Source organism: Gorilla gorilla, chromosome X (genome assembly GCF_029281585.2).
Source record: "Gorilla gorilla gorilla isolate KB3781 chromosome X, NHGRI_mGorGor1-v2.1_pri, whole genome shotgun sequence".
Taxonomy (NCBI): domain Eukaryota; kingdom Metazoa; phylum Chordata; class Mammalia; order Primates; family Hominidae; genus Gorilla; species Gorilla gorilla.
In genome coordinates, this window is record NC_073247.2 from 112,615,777 (window position 1) to 112,637,446 (window position 21,670).

At 41.8% G+C, this 21,670-nt stretch overlaps 1 protein-coding gene and 1 pseudogene across 3 annotated transcripts in view; both read right to left on the reverse strand.

Annotated features, from left to right (window-relative positions):
• The window catches only part of NOX1 (NADPH oxidase 1), a 30,870-nt gene that overhangs the window by 868 nt on the left and 8,332 nt on the right, over positions 1–21,670 (reverse strand). The window contains exons 3-12 of one of the 3 annotated variants that reach the window (XM_004064500.5): positions 19,082–19,192; positions 18,756–18,840; positions 18,266–18,417; positions 17,989–18,170; positions 17,768–17,900; positions 7,024–7,116; positions 5,938–6,173; positions 5,559–5,721; positions 5,067–5,213; positions 4,415–4,539 (exon numbers count right to left, since the gene is read on the reverse strand). In XM_004064500.5, the coding sequence (XP_004064548.4) occupies positions 4,415–4,539; positions 5,067–5,213; positions 5,559–5,721; positions 5,938–6,173; positions 7,024–7,116; positions 17,768–17,900; positions 17,989–18,170; positions 18,266–18,417; positions 18,756–18,840; positions 19,082–19,192 (1,427 nt within the window). The remainder of the gene's footprint in view (positions 1–4,414; positions 4,540–5,066; positions 5,214–5,558; positions 5,722–5,937; positions 6,174–7,023; positions 7,117–17,767; positions 17,901–17,988; positions 18,171–18,265; positions 18,418–18,755; positions 18,841–19,081; positions 19,193–21,670) is intronic. The other 2 variants (XM_063703137.1, XM_063703138.1) reach the window with 2 other exon arrangements.
• Positions 10,618–11,976, reverse strand: LOC101130657 (heterogeneous nuclear ribonucleoprotein A1-like; annotated as a pseudogene).

Here is a 21,670-nt window from a genome sequence, read left to right on the forward strand (position 1 = left end):
TTTTTAACCTTTTCTGCGCACAAACCCCAAATATGCTCTCAGCCCTTAACACTCTCAGCACTCAGCCTTCCCTGTTTTGAGAACACAGATGACAGACATAAGACAGTGCAGTGGCTAAGTGCCAGACTGTGCAGCCAGTCTGTCTGGGTTGTCTGGGTCAAATCTCAGCTCTGACATTTATCCCACCTGTGGGACTTTAGGCACATTTCTTTTTTTCTTTTTTCTTTTCTTTTTTCGAGATGGAGTCTTGCTCTGTCCCCCAGGCTGGAGTGCAGTGGCACAATCTCGGTTCACTGCAACCTCCACTTCCCAGGTTCAAGCAATTTTCCTGCCTCAGCCTCCTGAGTAGCTGGGACTACAGGCACGCACAAGCATGCCCAGCTAAATTTTGTATTTTTATTAGAGACGGGGTTTCACCATGTTGGCCAGGCTGGTCTCAAACTCCTGACCTCAAGTGATCCGCCTGCCTCAGCCTCCCTAAGTGCTGGGATTACAGGCATGAGCCACAATGCCCGACAAGGGAAAATTTCTTAACCTCTCTCTGTTTCAGCTTTCCCACCTGTAAAATGGGGATAAAAATAGTACTCACCACATAGGGTTGTTTTAAGGATTAAATAAGAACATGTAAATAAATTAGAAAAATGCCTGGCACATAGCAAGTACATATGTATTAGCTCCCGTTAAACCCATCCACTGTGAGCTTATCCCTACCTCAAAATTTCTCCTACTGGAGAGGTAGTGTTCTTTCTTGCCAAAGCTAATCTTTCCAACTATGCTCTGGGTCTCACCGTCTTCTTCCTTCTCTCATACCTTTCTCTCCCCCTCTTTTTTAAAAATATAATTATGGTATAGTTTCTATACCATAAAATTCGCCCCTTTGAAGTGTGCAATTTGTGCTTTTTAGCACAGCCACAAAGTTATGCAACCATCACCACTAATTCCAGAACATTTTCATCATCCGCAAAGAAACCCCATCCACATTAGCAGTCCTCATTTCCTCCCAACTACCCTGTCCTACCCAAGACAATCACTTTACTTTCTGTCTCTGTGGGTATGCCTATCCTGAATGTTTCACATAAGTGGAATCATACAATACATGGCCTTTGGTGTCTGGTGTTTTTCAGCATGATGTTTTCAAGATTTGTCCATGTTGTAGCATGATTCAGTACTTTGTTTTTTTTTAATAGCTAAATAATATTCCAGTATGTGAATATACTACATTTGCTTCATCCATTCATCTATTGATGGACGCTTGGCTTGTTTTCACTTTGGGGCTATTATGAGTAATGCTGCTATGTACATCATGTACAAGTTTTTGTGTAGACATATTTTCATTTCTCTTGGGTGTATAACAAGGAGTGGGATTGCTGGGTCATATGGAAACTATGTGATTTTTTTTTTTTTTTGAGACAGAGTCTCGCACTGTCACCCGGGCTGGAGTACAATGGTATGATCTGGGGTCACTGCAACCTCCGCCTCCCGGGTTCAAGCGATTCTCCTGCCTCAGCCTCCCTAGTAGCTGGGATTACAGGTGCCCGCCACCATGCCCAGCTAATTCTTTTCACCTTTTTTTTTTTTTTTTTTTTTAATGAAATCTCGCTGTCGCCCAGGCTGGAGCGCAGTGGCACGATCTTGGCTCACTGCAAGCTCCGCCTCCTGGGTTCACGCCATTCTCCTGCCTCAGCTTCCCAAGTAGCTGGGACTACAGGCGCCCGCCACCGCACCCGGCTAATTTTTTTTTGTATGTTTAGTAAAGACGGGGTTTCACCGTGTTAGCCAGGATGGTCTCGATCTCCTGACCTCGTGATCCACCCGCCTCGGCCTCCCAAAGTGCTGGGATTACAGGCATGAGCCACCACGCCCGGCCTAATTTTTTGTATTTTTAGTAGAGACAAGGTTTCACTATGTTGGCCAGGCTGGTCTTGAACTCCTGACCTCGTGATCCATCCGCCTTGGCCTCCCAAAGTGCTGGGATTACAGGCGCGAGCCACCATGCCCAGCTGGAAACTGTGTTTAACACTTTGAGGAACTGCCAAAGAGTTTTCCCCGAATGTGGTATCATTTCACATTTCCACAAGCAATGTACTAGGATTGCAACTTCTCCGCTTCCTTGCCGATACTATTGTCCATCTTTTATTATGGCCATCTTAGTCCTCTCCCCTCTTTCATGTATTTATTTTATTTTATGTACTGGTCCTTGTTCTGTCTATAAATATGCTTAGCTAAATAAACATTTCCTGACCCTGCTACTCTTCCAACACTATTGACCACGCTTCTCTAATATTTGCTCCCTTGGGTTCTGTGACACCACTTCTCTGTGTACTCCTATTTCTTCCCTGGTTTGTCTTTTTCCCTTCCCATATAACCTAGGCAGCATTCCTTGGTACTCTGTCCCTTGCTAGTCTCTCTCTCTCTCCCTCTCTCTCTCTCTCTCTCCTGACAACCTCATACTCTCTCAAAACTTCAGTTACATTCAACATGATAATTAGCATCTTTTATGCTTATATGCTGCTTTAAAATTTACAAAGCATTTTTTCATATATTGTCTCACTTAATTGTCATAACAACCCTGCAAGTGAGTAGAGCAGGCATTCACTAATATGACCCTTGTCTTACAGATGAGGAATCAAGATCAGAGGGTTCAGAAGTTCAAGGTCTCATAACTAGAAAGTGTCAGAACCAGAATAAGGGCCGGGCATGGTGGCTTATGCCTGTAATCCCAGCACTTTGGGAGGCCAAGGTGAGTGAATCACCTGCGGTCAGGAGTTCGAGACCAGCCTGGCCAACATGGCGAAACCCCATCTCTACTAAAAATACAAAAAATTAGCTGGGTGTGGTGGTGGATGCCTGTAATCCCAGCTACTCGGGAGGCTGAGGCAGGAGAACTGCTTGAACCCAGGAGGCGGAGGTTGCAGTGAGCCGAGATGGCACCATTGCACTCCAGCCTGGGTGACAAAGCAAGACTGTGTCTCAAGAAAAAAAGAGAGAACCAGCATGAGGACCCAGGATCATCTGAATCCAAGTCACTAAGTGCTCTAGCCACTGCCTTCCTGAAGCCTTTCCTAATCACCCCATGTGGCCGTAGACTTTTCTTCCCTCTAGCATCCGTGAACCTCTTTCACGGAGTGCATTATTCTGCTTTGAGGTGATTGTGTGCATCTCTTATTCAAATGTATGCTCCTTGAGGGCAAGAACCATATCCTATTTCTCTTTCAACCTCCAAAGCTTCTAGAATGGTGAGAGCTGAGCTTATAAAAGGTAACTAAGGCGGGGCTTGGTGGATCATGCCTGTAATCTTAGCACTTTTGGGGGCTGAGGCAGGTGGATCACCTGAGGTCAGGAGTTCGAGATCAGCCTGACCAACGTGGTGAAACACCATCTCTACTAAAAATACAACAAATTAGCTGGGCATGGTGGTGGGCACCTGTAATCCCAGCTACATGGGAGGCTGAGGCAGGAGAATCGCTTGAACCCGGGATTCGGAGATTGCAGCAAGCAGAGATCGCACCACTGCGCTCCAGCCTGGGCGACAAGAGCGAAACTCCATCTCAAAAAAAAAAAAAAAAAAAAGTAATCAAGAATATTTGTAGCATTGAATTGATCATCACCTCCCTACTTGTTCAGGGAATCTCAGCTTCATCTCCTTCCCATTGGAATGGCTGATTTCATAGCACCGGGATTTTTTGTGCTGTAACATGTCTCAAAACCCTCCAGAAAGATTGAGCTCAGGTGGCCAGTAAACTAGATAATACCTTTGTTACTTTAAGTAGAGATTATTGAATCCCCTCCCCCCAAAAATGCATTTGAATTGCTCCAGTTCTCTAGTTTGTTTGGTAGTATAGATCAGAAGTGGGTCCACTTGCCTCACTGTTTGAATGGAGTTTGCTGGAGCAAAAAAAACCTCTTTTCATCATTTTCAAGATCATGACCCTATTTTTCTAAAACCCCAGATGAAATTTCCTCAGTCTTCACCAAGAATCTAAGAATGGCACAAAAGATTTCTGCCCCAGAGATCTTTTCTTAAGAGTGTTCAACATGTTGTAATACCTTTCCTAAATCCTAACTCCGCACTCATCTTTTTTTTTTTCTTTTGAGACAGAGTTTCTCTCTTGTTGCCCAGGCTGGAGTGCAATGGCGCTATCTCAGCTCATTGCAACCTCTGCCTCCCAGGTTCAAGCGATTCTCCTTGCCTCAGCCTCCCAAGTAGCTGGGATTACAGGCATGTGCCACCACGCCTAGCTAATTTTTGTATTTTTAGTAGTGACAGGGTTTTGCCAAGTTGGCCAGACTGGTCTCGAACTCCTGACCTCAGGTGATCCACCCACTTCAGCCTCCCAAAGTGCTGAGATTACAGGCAGTAAGCCACCACGCACGGCCCCTGTAAACTCATCTTACTAGAGGAAAATATACTTACTTGGGGTGGGAGGTAGCTATTGTAGAAAACTCATTGTCCCACATTGGTCTCCCAAAGGAGGTTTTCTGTTTCAGACCTGTCACGATGTCAGTGGCCTTGTCAAAGTTTAATGCTGCATGACCAACCTGGATTCAGAGGAATAAAAGTTAGAAAAACCAAGTCCTAGGCTGGGCGTGTGGCTCACGCCTGTAATCCCAATACTTTGGGAGGCCGAGGTGGGTGGATCACCTGAGGTCAGGAGTTCGAGACTAGCCTGACCAACATGGTGAAACCCCATCTCTACTAAAAATTCAAAATTAGCTGGGCATGGTGGTGCATGCCTGTAATCCCAGTTACTCGGGAGGCTAAGGCAGGAGAATTGCTTAAACCTGGGAGGCAGAGGTTGTGGTGAGCCAAGATCGCACCATTGCACTCCAGCCTGGGCAACAAGAGTGAAACTCTGTCTCAAAAAGAAAAAAAAAAGAAGAAGAAAGAAAGAAAAGAAAAACCAAGTCCTGATAGCTGCCTCTTCTTTCCACCACTTTTAAACTTGTGTGTGAGTGTGAGGGCAGGTAGGAAATCATAAGAAATAACTTCTAATCCATATGCACTATCCTTTGTCTGACATTCGTCTTATGTTTAGTAGGGGAATTAGTGTGTTATTTGGACTCACAATATTGCTGTCCCATCCGGTGAGGAAGAGACGGTAGTTTAGAAAACCCACTTTGCCTAATTCCTCCATCTCCTGTTCCAGGGAAGTCAACAGGTTGTTGAACCAGGAAAAGGCACCTGTCTCCCTGCAGATCCAGTAGAAATAGATCTGAAATCAGCAAGAGAGAACATAGCCTTATTAGGTGACCTTAAAAGTCACATTTATAGAGCCGCAAACTTTAGGCAGCAGGAATGTTCAGAGTTCTGACAATTTTCCTTAGGAACGAGCCTTCCAACATCTTTGGTCAGGGTGATCTTAAACTCCAAATTGAAAAGAAGACCCTGTTTTTATGATAAATCTGTAGAAGTGGATGTCCTGGCCAAGAGAAGTGATCACTTATTCTCATAACTCCAGGGATAGGTTGCTCCCTTATCAATTGTAAAGAGCTTAGCCCAAGAAGGCAATAGACTTGTCAGACTCAGGCCAGAAGAAAAGTGATATATGGGATTATACCTTTTTTGTTTTGAGGTTGTGGTCTGCACACTGGAATTTGTACCAGATGGATTTCAAGATAGAAGCAAAGGGGGTGACCCCAATTCCTGCTCCAACCAGCACAGCCACTTCATACTGGAAAACATCCTCACTGGCTGTGCCAAAGGGACCATCCACTTCAATCCTGGCAGAAGACAGAAGATAATGGGCAACTGAAGACTCCCCTCCACCTCCAACCTCAAACATCCTCCCAGAAATATAGTTGTTCCCATGGCTGACTTCTGCGTATTTATTATAATCCTATTCTATTGTACCAAACTTAAGATTCAATGAAGAATTGCTTTCTCTTTTCTGCCAGTCTGCATCCTGGTCTGGGACTCTCCTGGTCTCAAGGACCTACCTGGGAATTGGTGAATATTGTTGTTCAAAAGCCCTTATGAGATTTTCTGTCCAGTCCCCTGCTGCTCGGATATGAATGGAGAAGAAATCTTCCTCTGGAGCAGAGGTCAAAGTAAAAGGATGCCATTCCAGGAGAGAGATTGAGGGGCAATTAACAAAGATATACTGCCCCACTTCCATGCTGAAGCCACGCTTGTTCATCTGCAATTCCAAAACTTTGGATGGGTGCATAACAACCTGTGAATGAAGCACATAGACCAAAGAAAGCAAACTCTAATGGCGACAGGGACAGGCAGATAAAGCAAATGAGTGAAGCTGGAGGACTGGTGACAGTGGTGAACTACAAACACAAGTCCTCTCTAAAGAGGGCAGCAGCTGCTTAGCTCCAGACAGTGGTTGCGATATGGAACCATGACAGTGTTAGCAGGTTTCCTGATTCTTCAAGAGAAGCAAGAAATAGCTTTTAAAAAATCAAACGAAAGCTTCCATCCAGATTTTTAAATGTTGGCAACCAATTCAACTTTATAAACAAACATTGTGTGCACCAAACAAAATATAGCTGTGGACTAGCTCTGGCCCAGGCTGCCTGTTTGCAACCTCTGACATAGACTCATCCTGATGATTTCGGCCAAGCCCCTCTTTCCCAGTTCTGTCCAGTGCTGGAGGAACTGAGGTATGCCAAACCCAAGTTCTTCTTCTTTTTTTTTTTTTGAGACAGAGCCTCTCTCTGTCACCCAGGCTGGAGTGCAGTGGCGCTATTTCAACTCACTGCAACCTCTGCCTCCTGGGTTCAAGCGATTCTCCCACCTCAGCCTCCCAAGTAGCTGGAATTACAGGTGGGCACCACCATGCTCAGCTAATTTTTTTTTTTATTATTAGAGACGGGGTTTCGCCATGTTGGCCGGGCTGGTCTCGAACTCCTGACCTCAACAGATCTGCCCTCCTTGGCCTCCCAAAGTGCTGGGACTACCACCCACTGTGCCCAGCTTCCAAGTTCCTCTTTCAGGGTGACAACATAAAAATTTAGTTCTGTAGTCCGGTAGAAGATAACTCTTATCACAGCAAGAGGAAAGTGCATATTCTTTACCTTGGTAATCACAACCTTCTGCTGGGAGCGGTAAAACCGGAGGATCCTTTCACAGATATAAAGAATGACCGGTGCAAGGATCCACTTCCAAGACTGCACAGAGACAGGGTTAAGAATGAGATTACACACTAATTTCTTGTTTAGGACTTATTTGTGTAGCAGTTCATCCCTCATTCTTTACTGAGTTCTCCAATGTGTATCATTTTTAAGCTACTAATTTCACCAAATCTGGAAGATGGAAATAGAAAAAATAAAGGACAATGGTTTCGTTTGCTAATCTGTTATTCATAAAACAGACCATTTCCTGAAAATTTACAAGTCTGACCAAGAAGCAGGAGAAAAGCACAGAAATAGAACACATGGTAAATATTCTTATTCTTACATTACATATAAAATTTAATTTTAAGGCCTGGCACAGTGGCTCATCCTAGCACTTTAGGAGGCCGAGGCGGGCAGACTGCCTGATCTCAGGTGTTGGAGACCCAGCCTGGGCAACATAGCAAAACCCTGTCTCTACTAAAAATACAAAAAATTAGCTGCGCGTGATGGTGCATGCTTGTAATTCCAGCCACATGGGATGCTGAGGCATAAGAATCGCTTGAACCCAGGAGGCAGCAGAGGTTGCAGTGAGCTGAGATCACGCCACTGCACTCCAGCCTGGGCAACAGAGCAAGACACTGTCTCCAAAAAAATAAAATAAAATAAGATTTAATTTTAAGAATCTAAGACTGTCTTCGAGGACAGCTTGTCCAATCTAAAAAACCAACAGAGAAAGTAGATGTGAAATAGAGGCAGATGATTAAAAACAAAACAAACACAAAAAAGGGAAAGTATGTGATTGATGCTACTGGTACATAAAACTCAGTACTTATCCATCACCTCCTTTCTCAAGTGCTTAAACATTTAACATAGTAATATCTTTTTTACCTTGTCTACATTTTTTTTAAAGGCAGCTTTTTGTCCAGGCGCAGTGGCTCACGCCTGTAATCCCAACACCTTGGGAAGCCAAGGCGGGTGGATCACTTGAGGTCAGGAGTTCAAGATCAGCCTGGCCAACATGGTGAAACTCCATCTCTGCTAAAAATACAAAAATTAGCCGAATGTGGTGGTGGGCGCCTGTAATCCCAGACACTCGGGAGACTGAGGAAGGAGAATCACTTGAACCCAGGAGGTTGCAGTGAGCCCAGGTCGCGCCACTGCATTCCAGCCTGGGTGACAGAGTGAGACTCTGTCTCAAAATAAATAAAATAAATAAATAAATAAAGCAGCTTTTCTATCCCTGAGATCTTTGCAAAGCAGCAGTTTGCTTCTACCTGCACAGGAACTACTAAAAATGTACTTCCTAGCAATACTAAATTATGTCCTTTCTTGCACAGTTGCTCAAGTGTGATACATTGGGACTGTGTGAAGTGAGGTTTCTTAAGCTGGTGCAAGCAAATAACTTCCTTGAGTATCTCTAGGGAAGGAAGAGGCAGAGATGGGACAAATCAAACAGAGTGAACATTATGCAATTCAGTGCTATTTCTTATTTGAAGAAAATTCCCCAGCTCAATTTGAGGAAAAACATATTTAAGAAATGGATAATAACAATGTGAAAAAAAATATTGGCCTCAGAAATAGTCAGAGTAATAAATATTAAAACAAGATACCATTTTAGTCTCTCAAACTGAAAAACAATTTTAAGTAATAATGCCCAGCATTAACTGGGATTCAGGGAAATGGGAGTGTTCACGTGGGCATGCAAATTGAACATGCATTTCACATGGGTGAAAATGCAAATTGGCAACATCTTCCCAGAGAGCAATTGAGCAGTACATCTCAATAGCCTCAAAAGCATTCCTTCTCTTTTACCCTGGAACTTCACTTCTGGGAAATGAAGATAAATAATTAAGGTGTGAAAAAGTATTATGCACGAGTAAAGTAATGGCCACAATGTTTACTTTAAGAAATGATTAAAATGGTATATATACCATACACATATTTTCCTTCTCTTTCTTTCTTTCTCTTTCTTTCTTTCTTTTTCTTTCTTTTCTTTCTTTCTTTCTTTCTTTCTTTTCCTTTCTTTCTTTCCTTTCTTCCTTCCTTCCTTCCTTCCTTGCTTTCTTCCTTGCGTCCTTCATTTCTTTCTTTCTTTTTTTTTTTTGACAGAGTCTCACTCCGTGCAGTCACACAGTCTCGGCTCACTGCAACCCCCGCCTCCTAGGTTCAAGCAACTCTCCTGCTTCAGTCTCCCAAGTAGCTAAAACTACAGGCATGCACCACCACACCTGGCGAATTTTTGCATTTTCTGTAGAGATGGGGATTCACCATGCTGGCCAGGCTGGTCTGGAACTGCTGGCCTTGAATGATCCACCTGCCTCAGCCTCCCAAAGTGCTGGGATTACAGGCATGAGCCACCACTCCTGGCCAACTATTTTAAAACAAATGTGTCAAGGCCGGGTGCGGTGGCTCACACCTGTAATCCCAACACTTTGGGAAGCCAAGGCAGGTGGATCACCTGAGGTCAGGAGTTCGAGACCAGTCTGGTCAACATGGCAAAACCCCATCTCTACTAAAAATACAAAAATTAGCAGGGCGTGGTGGTGCACACCTGTAGTCCCAGCTACTTGGGAAGCTGAGGCAGGAGAATCACTTGAACCCAGGAGGCAGAGGTTGCAGTGAGCCAAGATCACACCACTGCAGTCTAGCCTGAGTAACAGAGGGAGACTGTCTCAAAACAAAAAAAATGTTTCAAAGGAAAGCATCCATTATATCAATCAAGGAAAAACATTATTTCCTCTAGGTGGTAGAACTCTATGAAATTTTTTATTTACTTCTAGTATTTTTTGTATTTTCCAAACTTTCTACAATAAATGTATATTATTTTTCTAATTTTTAAACGGGGTGAATATGGAGAGAGTATTTTTTAAATGTTTATGGAAGAAACAAAGCAATACATTCAGGTGGCAAAACTGGTGTTCTCTCTCTTAGAGTATTACACGACCAACCAAAGCAACCCCTAAGTTTTAAGGATACCAAATAGGCCAACTATAACTTAACTCAGGTAATAGATGAGAAAAAGACAGAAGCTGATGTGCAAGATAAGACAAGGTATTAACCATCTTAGCTAGTAAGCTTTCCTAATAATCTTTAAATAGCTCCCTATCTTTTTTTTTCAAGAGAATTAAATTGTTTATTGATTACACATGATAATGGATGATACACAAGCTTCATTCCCATCTATAATTTTATCTGGTACCATTATTCAACGTAGATATATTGCATAGGATGTGCCAACAATTATTTTTATAACCAATAATTACATGATTTTGCTTGGGTAGTCCCTTTTAATGGTGAACTTCAGGTCACAACAGTAACTATCAATTCAATTACACCAAGGTTTCTGAAGACAATGGCTTCTCCACCCAAGCAGGTTGTATATAAATTCCAAATAGAACCTGGCATCACCCTGAAGGAATTCTAACTTCACACTGTTGCGGAAATTTACCAAGATGGCTTCAGAGTAGACTAACTTTACACAGCACATTAAAAAAAAAGACATTTATTCAGCGTCATGATCAGACTATCACATATAGCAATTTTTTGCATGGGTGCAAAAAAACATCTACATTAAAACCCTTTGTTGGAATGCTTTACACTTTCCATAGAACAGAAACTAAAATAACCTGTTATACAATTAGTCACAAATACAGCCCTCGAGTTTTTTGCCCATACACATGAGTATTTGTATAAAACATGTCTTCTTTGTGGCAGCTAGGCCCTGCCACCACTGTGCTTGGCTGAGTTCATGAATCTGTTGTAACCTGTAGCTTCTCTGTCACTTCTCTGGCTCTCCTCTCCTGCTAAGCTTTGATTCCTAATTAACATCTTCCGCCACTGCCATAGCTACTGCTGCTACTGGAACCGCCATAGCCACTGTGGTTTGGTGGTTTGGCAAAGTATTGGCCTCCATCACCCTAGGGGCCAGAGGTTCTGCCCCAAAGTTTCCTCCCTTCATGGGTCCAAAATTTGAATACTGATTGTTGTAATTGCCAAAATCATTGTAGCTTCCACCACCTCCAAAATTGCTTCCACTACCACTGCCAAAGCTGCCTCTGCCTCCCTTGTTACAGCTGTCATAGCTGCCACTCCTGCCATAGCCACTGTCCTGATTTCCACAACCCTGTCCACCACTTCCATAGCCTCTGCTTCCTCCAGAGTAACCAGGGCCGCCTCCTGGATAACCACCATCATTACCAAATCCATTATAGCCATCCCCACTGCCACCATATCCACCACCACCATGGCTGCCACCAAAGCCACCACGACCACTGAAGTTTCCTCCACAACCAAAGTTTTCATTCCCACCAAAACCACCTCCACGACCACTTCGACCTCTTTGGCTGGATGAAGCACTAGCCGTCTCTTGCTTTGACAGGGCTTTCCTAACTTCACAGTTGTGGCCATTCACAGTATGGTATTTCGGAATGACAATCTTATCCATGGAGTCATGGTCGTCAAAAGTTACAAAGGCAAAGCCCCTTTTCTTGCCACTGCCTCAGTCATGATTTCAATCACTTCCATTTTTCCAAACTGTTCAAAGTAATCTCTTAGGTGATGTTCTTCCGTGTCTTCTTTAATGCCACCAACAAACATCTTTTTCACAGTTAAGTGGGCACCTGGTCTTTGAGAATCTTCTCTTGAGACAGTTCTCTTTGGTTCCACAACTTTTCCATCCACCTTGTGTGGCCTTGCGTTCGTGGCTGCATCCACCTCCTCCACAGTGGCGTATGTGACAAACCCACAGCCCCTGGAGCGCTTGGTGTTTGGATCTCTCATTACCACACAGTCTGTGAGCATTCCCCATCGCTCATAATGGCTCCTCAGGCTCTCATCAGTTGTTTCAAAGCTCAAATCTCCAATGAAGAGCTTCCTCAGCTGTTTGAGCTCTTTAGGAGACTCTGACTTAGACATGATGGAAGGGAGAAGAGAGACTTTAACGATGCTTCTTCGGCGGCGTACACGGGCGGAAAGGCAATAGCTCCCTATCTTTAAGGTCCTCTTGTCTACTAGTCTGCTAATACAGATCCCTGGTTATGATCTTCTAATTTCTTCTGACTTTAGAAATGAAATGTGCTACTAACATATCCCAGGTATGTCCTTCCAAAATTACTTTTTTTTTTTTTTGAGATGGGGTCTTTCTCTGTCAACCAGGCTGGAGTGCAGTGGTGCCATCACAGCTCACTGCAGCCTCAACCTCCTGGGCTCAAGTGATCCTCCCATCTCAGCCTCCCATGTAGCTGGAACCAGAGTCGTGCACCACCATGCCCGGCTAATTTTTTAATATTCTGTAGAGACAAGGTCTTCCTATGTTGCTCAGATTGGTCTTGAACTCTTGAGCTCAAGCAATCCTCCTGCCTCAGCCTCCCAAAGTGCTGGGATTACAGGCATGAGCCACTGTGCCCCACCCAAAATTACTTTTTTTTTTAACTTCTATTTTAGGTTCAGAGGTACATGTGCAGTTTGCAGGTAAACTACATGTCACAGGGGTTTGGTGTACAGATTATTTCATCACCTAGGTAATAAGCCTACTACCCATTAGATAGTTTTTTGATCCTCTCTCTCCACCCTTTCTCCATTCTCAAGTAGGCCCCGGTGTGTTATTCCCTTCTTTGTGTGCATATGTACTCAATGTTTAGCTATCACTTATAAATGAGAACATGTAATATTTGGTTTTCTGTTTCTACATTAGTTTGCTTAGGATAATGGCCTCCAGCTCCATCCATCTTGCTGCAAAGGACATGATCTTGTTATTTTTTATGGCTGTGTAGTATTCCATGGTATATATGTACCACATTTTCTTTATCCAGTCTACCATTGATGGGCATTTAGGTGGATTCCATGTCTGCAATTTTGAATAGTGCTGCAATGAACACACAAGTGCATGCGTCTTTGTCATAGAATGATTTATATTCCTTTGGGTATATACTCAATAATGGGATTGCTAGGTCAAACGGTAATCTGTTTTCAATTCTTTGAGGAATAACCACACTGCTTTCCACAACGGCTGAACTAATTTACATTTCCACCAGCACTGTATAAGTGCTCCCTTTTCCTTGCAACCTCACCAACATCTGTTATTTTTTGACTTTTTAATAATAGCCATTCTGACTGGCGTGAGATGGTGTGTCATTGTGGTTTGGATTTGCGTTTCTCTAATGATCGGCGATGTTGGGCATTTTTTCATATGCTTGTTGGCTGCGTGTGTGTCTTCTTTTGAAAAGTGTTTCTTTATGTCCTTTGCCCACTTTTTTTTGAGACTTTGCACACTTTGTTATGGGATAATTTGTGTTTTTTTTTAATTGTTGTTAATTTGTTTAGGTTCCTTATAGATGCTAGATACTAGACCTTTGTCGGATGTGTAGTTTGCAAATATTTTCTCCCATTCTGTAGGTTGTTTGTTTACTCTCTTGGTAGTTGCTTTTGCTGTGCAGAAGCTCTTTAGTTTAATTAGATCCCATTCATCAATTTTCATTTTTGTTGCATTTGCTTTTGGTATCTTCATCATGAAATCTTTGCCAGGGCCTATGTCCTGAATGGTATTGCCTAGGTTGTCTTCCAGGGTGGTTGCCTTCTACGGTGTTTATAGTTTGGGGTTTTACATTTAAGTCTTTAATCCATTTTGAGTTGGTTTTTGTATATGGTGTAAGGAAAGAGTCCAGTTTCAATCTTCTTCATATGGCTAGCTGGTTATCCCAGCACCACCTATTGAACAGAGTCCTTTCCCCATTGCTTATTTTTGTTGACTTTGTTAAAGATCACATGGTCATGGATATGCAACATTATTTCTGGGCTCTCTATTCTGTTCCATCGGTCTGTGTGTCTGTTTTTATACCAGTACTATGCTGTTTTGGTTGCTGTAGCCTTGTTGTATAGTTTGAAGTTGGGTAACATGATGCCTCCAGCTTTGTTCTTTTTGCTTAGGATTGCCTTGGCTATTTGGGCTCTTTTTTGGTTTCATATGAATTTTGAAATAGTTTTTTTTTCTTATTCTGTGAAGAATGTCATTGGTAGTTTGGTAGGAATAGTGTTGAATCTGTAAATTGATTTGGGCAGTAGGGCCATTTTAATGATATTGATTCTTCCTATCCATTAGTATGGAATGTTTTTCCATTTGTTTGTGTCATCTTTAATTTCTTTGAGCAGTGTTTTGTAACTCTCATTGTAGAGATCTTTCACCTCCCTGGTTGGCTGTATTCCTAGGTATTTTATTTTTTTTTGTGGCTATTGTGAATGGGATTGCATTCTTGATTTGGCTCTCAGCTTGGGTGTTGTTGGGGTATAGCAATGCTACTGATTTTTGTATATTGATTTTGTATCCTGAAACTTTGCTGAAGCTGTTTATCAGATCTAGGAGCTTTTGGACATAGACTATGGGGTTTTCTAGGTATAGAATCATATTGTCTGCAAACAGGGATAGTTTGACTTTTTGTCTTCCTATTTGGATGCCTTTTATTTCTTTCTCCTGCCTGATTGCTCTGGACAGGACTTCCAGCACGATGTTAAATAGGAGTGGTAAGAGAATGCATCCTTGTCTTGTTCCAGTTTTCAAGGGGAATGCCTCCAGCTTTTGCCCATTCAGTATGATGTTGGCTGTGGGTTTGTCATAGATGGCTCTTGTTATTTTGAAATATGTTCCAGCAATGCCTAATTTGCTGAGAGTTTTTCATATGAAGGAATGTTGAATTTTATTGAAAGCCTTTTGTGTATCTACTGAGATGATCATATGATTTTTGTCTTTAGTTCTCTTTATGTGATGAAACACATTTATTGATTTGCATATGTTGAACCAAACTTGCATCCCAGGGATAAAGCCTACTTGATCGTGGTGGATTAGCTTTTTGATGTGCTGCTGGATTCAGTTTGCCAGTATTTTGTTGAAGATTTTTTCATCAATGATCATCAGGGATATTGGCCTGAAGTTTTCTTTTTTCGTTGTATCTCTGCCACGTTTTGGTATCAGGATGATGCTGGCCTCATAGAGTGAGTTAGGAAGGAGACCCTCCTCCTCAATTTTTTTGCAATAGTTTCAGTAGGAATGGTACCAGATCTTCTTTGTACATCTGGAAGAATTTGGCTGTGAATCTATCTGGTCCTGGGCATTTTTTAGTTGTAGGCTTTTTTATTACTGATTCAGTTTTGGAACTCAATATTGGTCTGCTCAGGGATTAAATTTCTTCGTGGTCTGGTCTTGAGAGGTTGTATGTGTCCAGGAATTTATCCATTTCTTCTAGGTTTTTTTTTTTTTTAGTTTGTGTGCATAGAGATGTTCATAGTAGTCTCTGAGGGTTTTTTTTTTTAAATTTCTGTGCGGTCAGTCGTAATGTCCTCTTTGTCATTTCTGATTGTGTTTTTTGGATTGTCTCTCTTTTTTGTTTATTAGTGTAGCTAGTGGTCTATTCTTTATTTGTGTAGCTAGCATTCTATCTATCTTATTAGAAAATTACTTTCTAAATAGGTAATATATGTATATGGTACAAAATCTGAAAGTGCAACAGTACAATAGTAAAAAGCAAATCCTCCTGCCCCTCCAGATCCCCAGAGGTAATGTTATTATTTTGTGAATTCTTCTGGAGAACATGCATTTAAATGATCTTTTCAATGCAAATGATAGGAGACTATACACACTGCCCTGCCTTTTGCATTTAACATCTTAGAGACTGGTCCCTATTAGTGTCTATGGTACTGTCTCTTTCGTTTTACTGGTTGCAGACTATTCCACTGCATGAAAGTCCCAAAATGTAACTAGTTCCCCACTGATGGACACTTGTTTCCAATCCTTTTTTCTATTAAACAATGCTGTAATGAATAACTTAATGCATGTAATTTAACACATATTTAAGTATATTTGTGGAATAAATTGGAAGTCAAGTTTTAAACCTTAATTGCTACTGCCAAATCACTCTCTACAAGCAGTTGTATAGGTTTACACTCTCACCAGCAATGCATAAGAGCATTTCTCCACACTTTCCAACACCATACATTAGCAGGTTTTTTTATCTTTGCTAATCTGTTAGGTTAACAGATTCTTGTAGTTTTATTTGGCATTTTTTTCCATTATGAATAACATTAAGCATCATTTCATATATTTAAGATAAGGATATATCTCCATTTCTGAGATTATTCTGTTCATATCTTCTATTTCTCTTTTTCATGTTATTAGGCTTTGTCTTATCGATTTCTAGGAGTTATTTATATATTAGAAAATTAGTCCATGCCCTGTGAGTTGTAAATACTTTTCCTACTTGGTAATTTTTTGTCTATCTTTATTTACAATGGGAATTTTTGTTTGTTTATTTGTTTGTTTATTTTGACACAGGATCTCACTGTCACCCAGGCTGGAGTGCAGTGGCATGATTACAGCTCACTGCAGCCTCAACCTCCCAGGCTCAAGTAATCCTTTCACCTCACCCTCCACACCACCATGCCCAACTAATTTTTGTATTTTTTGTAGAGATGGGGTTTTGCCATGTTGCCCAGGCTGGTCTCAAACTCCTGGGCTCAAGCAATCCACCCACCTCAGCCTCCCAAATTGCTGGGATTACAGGTGTGAGCCACTGTGCCCGGCCCGATGGGGATTTCTTTTCCCATGCAAAATTATCTCTTCTTTTATGGCTTCAGGGTGGTTTATCTTATTTAGAAACATGTTCCTCCACTTCAGTATTAGAAAAAAACTTCCCACGTGGTCTTAAAGTGCTTTTATGGTTTTTTTGCTTCATGTATCCTCGATTCATATTTTAGTGCAAGGCGTGAAATGAAGATATAGCTTTTTTCCCAGATGATGATCTTATTGTGCTAAAAATTATTCATTTATCCTTTTCCTGCTGAATTAAAATGCCAACTTTAGAAGACTTTTTGTTTTATATATTTTTCCTGTTCCAGATGAGAACTAAGCTATTGCTCTTAATCCTGAATCTGATTTAAAGACCTTAATCATTCTCAGAGTACTTTGAGGCACCACAAATCAACCTTCCCCTTCCATTTACTCCTCAATATAACCTATTTTGTGAGCAAGCAAAGGTAAATAATAATATCCGCAAGAATTACCCTGGGGCACACCTTGAGTTCCCTAGAACACAGTTTCATAATCACCCAGTATCTAACAAAAATTTCCAAGCATATTCTTAGAACACCAAAGAAAGCCCACTTCAAGAATGCTTTATTTCCCCCCAGAATTTGACTGGAATATCACAGCTGAGCTTTGGGACAGTATAGTGGTCAAGAGTTCAAACCTTTGGAATCCAAAAGGCCTGGGTTTGTATTCAAGCTCCACTACTTACTTACTGTAAGAGCTTGTCAGTTTACTTAATCTCTTGGAATCCTGTCCTTTTATTTCAAAATTTAGACAAAAAAGAAGTAATATCTCATAGGTTATTGCTATATATAAATGAAATAATCCATATTATGCAGCAAGGCTGGCAGATGATAAACACAATTAATAATGTGGGCTATCATTATTACCTTTGCAGAGGGTCTCCCGACATGCAAGAACTATTAGTTTTTTCTCTTCTAGATCCCCTTGTAATTGCCTGTTGCCAGTGATACTGGAAGTTTCTTAAAGGTAGGAACCCCATAGATATCCTTCATAAGACCCAGCACAGGACTGAACTAATAATAATGATGATAATAACAATAAGAGTAATAATAAGAATAATAACAGTAACAGCTCCTAACAAGAGTCTGTCCTTGCCCGTAGGGCTCTTACCTCAGGGGGCTGCCCTTCAAACTTAGGGCGCCTACAGTGGGAGTCACGATCGTCCCACATCTCAAAAGACTCTGCACACTTGCGAGGATGACTCTCATTCATGCTCTCCTCTGTTTGACCCCGGACAATTCCACTGAAATAGACAAAGAAGGATGGTTTGGGACAAAGAATTACGCAAGGTCAGGGGCTGGGGCATGAGAATGAGGGTTCGAGGGTCTTACCCAACGCCGTGAATCCCTAAGCCAAGGATATAGAAGATAAAAAGGTGGTGAGTATACCAGAAGACTTCAAAATAACTCCTCTGGATGAACTCAGTAGCTGAAGTTACCATGAGAATCAAGGCTATTGTCATGATCACTCCAGTGAGACCAGCAATGCTGGTGAATGTCACATACTCCACTGTCTGTGAAAGGAGAAATGTCAGCCTGACACAATGTCCACCTGTGCACTTCCTGCTCATGACCAGATCTCAGATGCTTTGCTAGAAAGTCAACTCACCGTGTTTCGGGACTGGATGGGATTTAGCCAAGAATCCCCCTTTTTCTCATCATGAGATAGGCTGGAGAGAATGGAGGCAAGGGAGCCATCTGTGGCCTGTCGGCTTCTGCTATAGCAGTCAAAGTTAAACAGGTGTGCAATGATGTGAATAGCTAAATGGAAAGATGAAAAGAAATGTTAAGAGGCATCTCAGCAACATCATGGCAGGTGTGCCCCACTAGACTAGAAGAATCCTACATTATAGTGCTTAGCAGAATGCTGAGTGCACAGAAGGTGCCCAATAAACCCTCGATTGCGGAGAGACCTTTTTTATATTTACTCTGTTCCCAAAGGAATAGAACTTAAGCTCCGTGAAAACAGGCCAAGAACAGTGCCTGACAAATAGTGCCCAGTGCTCGATAAATATTTTTTGAATGTGCATATGGATGGATGAATGAAGCAAGATTCTGAATGCCCTGGAGTCTGCAGATTCATGGATTGCCTGAGTTACCTGTATGTAGGCAGATCATATAGGCCACCAGCTTGTGGAAGGTGAGGTTGTGATCCAATTGCTTTCTCAGTGTGCGGCTGCAAAACTACAAATGTAAAATGATCACGGTCAGATGTCGCCAGCCAGCTTTATTAAATTCACTAACCCATAACCAATATGTCTTGCATATAGCATGCCAATACTCACCCGCCCTAACCCACCCCCTTAGCTACCAAAGGAGACTTCTAGCTTCCATTCCTAGGAGCGTGGTATTGGACTGTCCTACTGAGGAGTCTGGGATCTCCTTCTTTAATGTGAAAGTTGACTTAGGAGTAGTTGGGACTCACTGAGCAGGTGCCCCTCAGGAAGGACAGCAGATTGCGACACACGGGAAGCAGGATCAGCATGCTGTTAAAATTCAAGCAGAGAGCAGACGCTCGGGCACAGGACAATGTTGACTACAGCAGAGGAGAAAAAGAGACCATCAGCTGCTTCATTTCACCATCTAGCACGTGAGCAACTGACCCAGCCCACTCATCTGAGGCCTGCAAATGAACAGGGCTACAGCTGCCTCTCCTCTCTCTCAGTAGCTAACACCATCAGGCCAGGCTCTGTTTGCAAAATACATAAAACATACTGAATTTAATATTGAGTTGAGAAATTCCCATGACAGTAGTTTGGAAATGTTTGACTACATTTATTAACATGAAAGAGAATAGGATTTAATGATTACATGTTAGCAAAACATTCTATGGCTGTAACATTTTACTTAATACTCTTTATTATAATTTTGTTATTTGTCACTTGTAAAAGAGTCCTAAGGATCAGATATAGATATAGATAGATATAGATATAGATATAGATATAGATATAGATATAGATATATATTTTTCTTTTTGAGACAAGGTCTGGCACTATTGCCCAGGCTGGAGTGCAGTGGCGAGATATCGGCTCACTGCATCCTCTGCCTCCTGGGCTCAAGCCATCCTCCCACCTCAGCCTCCTGAGTAGCTGGGACTACAGGCGTGCACCACCATACCCAGCTAATTTTTGTATTTTTGGTAGAGACAGGGTTTTGCCATGTTGCCCAGGCTGGTCTGGAACTCCTGAGCTCAAGAGATCTGCCTGCTTTGGCCTCCCAAAGTGCTGGGATTACAGATGTGAGCCACCGTGCCTGGCCAAGGATCATATATACCTTTATTTGCATTTTAAATAAAGCTCATACTTAGAGGTACAATTACAGACGGTATTTTATTCTTTTCTGTATTTTCTAATATTGCAGTTATAAGCACATAAGAGTTGTATAATAAAAACACTTACAATTTTTAACCAATTCTGTTTAAGATGTCTTTAAAAATTGAATAAAGTTAGTCAAGACTAGCAAACCTCTTAGAGCAAAATTTTTAAACAGGTAGATATTTGAGAAGGGAGAACTTCAGAGGAGTAAAATTTTAAGCTGATTTCCTTGGGTGGCCAGGCAGCATAAATCAAGAACAACCTGATCCAGCAGTAGAAGCTGCTAGCAAAGGAGACAAGGAATCAATGCTTCAAAGAAGCATTTAGCCCAAAAAAACAGGCCTTACTAGGTATAAGCTGGACAGAATATGCTTAACTCCATGGCAGCTAAATCTGACTTCTCTCCTCAACTCTGTACAACTGGTCTCTGAGTCTACTTCATGAACTTGGGACTGCTATGGAGTGTGACAATGTTGTTGTAGCAGAGGAGCTGACAGCAGCAGCCAGGCAATTTTTGTTGCACTTCTGCTGACTGGCCAGCCTTACATTGTGTGCCTGTCAAAGACTTTCTAAAAGGAGGGGTATGGGTTAAGGTTAACAATTTCTTGGCCTTTTTGTAATTATCTATGAAGCACAAAATTGATTTTTCCTTACATCGTAAACCCAGGAACATGTGATATTAGTTTAATAAGCCAGGACAAGATCTGTCTAGTATCTATAATGGCTAAGAATGTCAGGCAATGTGGTGAACAAAAGCTGCCCTACTGTTTTCCATTTCTGGCTTTTCCACGTGACCTGTGTTTTCTCCCTCTGCTGAGTCACGCTCTGACTGTTTTTGGTACAGACAGCCTGCTCCACTTCTGAGTAAATTTCCTCTGCTCATCTCAGAGATCCTGCATTTCCACATTGGTTCCCACTACTTGCTTATTTGAATCACAGAGATTTCTTAAAGCTAAAATTGGCAAGTGAATTGAAAATATAGGACTATAATTTCACAGTTCCATATTCTGTGGTGGCTATCTGTATAGGATGAATTCTTTTTAGAGAAAACATTTTTTCCTCATTGCAGCACATTTAAATACGCCAATGTATGTTCATTTCTCTAGATCTCCACTCACTGGTGTTATAATTGAACTCCTGCTGTCATTAATGCATAATTGACTATGGATTTAAACTTCTTCCTCTGCTGCTTATCTGCTCTACTTCATAGTGAATCAAATTGTTATCTGTATTTTCCCAAGGTGAGCAGAGCATGAATTTAAGAAATAACCTGTGGAATGTTTAAATAAATTATGGCATATCAATGCAATGAATTGTTATTCTCTTAAAAGGCTGAGAGCTCTATGCAGTGATGCAGTGATGGTAAATGTTTTAATGACTAGCTTTTTGGGAGGAAGGGGATTCCTGATTTCCAGCATTTGCCAGTTTTGATGATGTAAATACTCCCACCATGCCAGATTTCAAGACACTAACTTGATGTCATTGAACACCACTGAATGCAGAGTTGGGAAGAGATGCACGCAACTGGCATTGCAACCTGGTATGAGCTGGTTTCAGCACACCACTGGTTAGGCACTCACATGGAAAGATATCTGAAGCTGGGAGCAGTGGCTTACACCTGTAATCCTAGCACTTTGGGAGACCAAGGCGGGTGGATCACTTGAGGTCAGGAGTTTGAGATCAGCCTGGCCAACATGGTG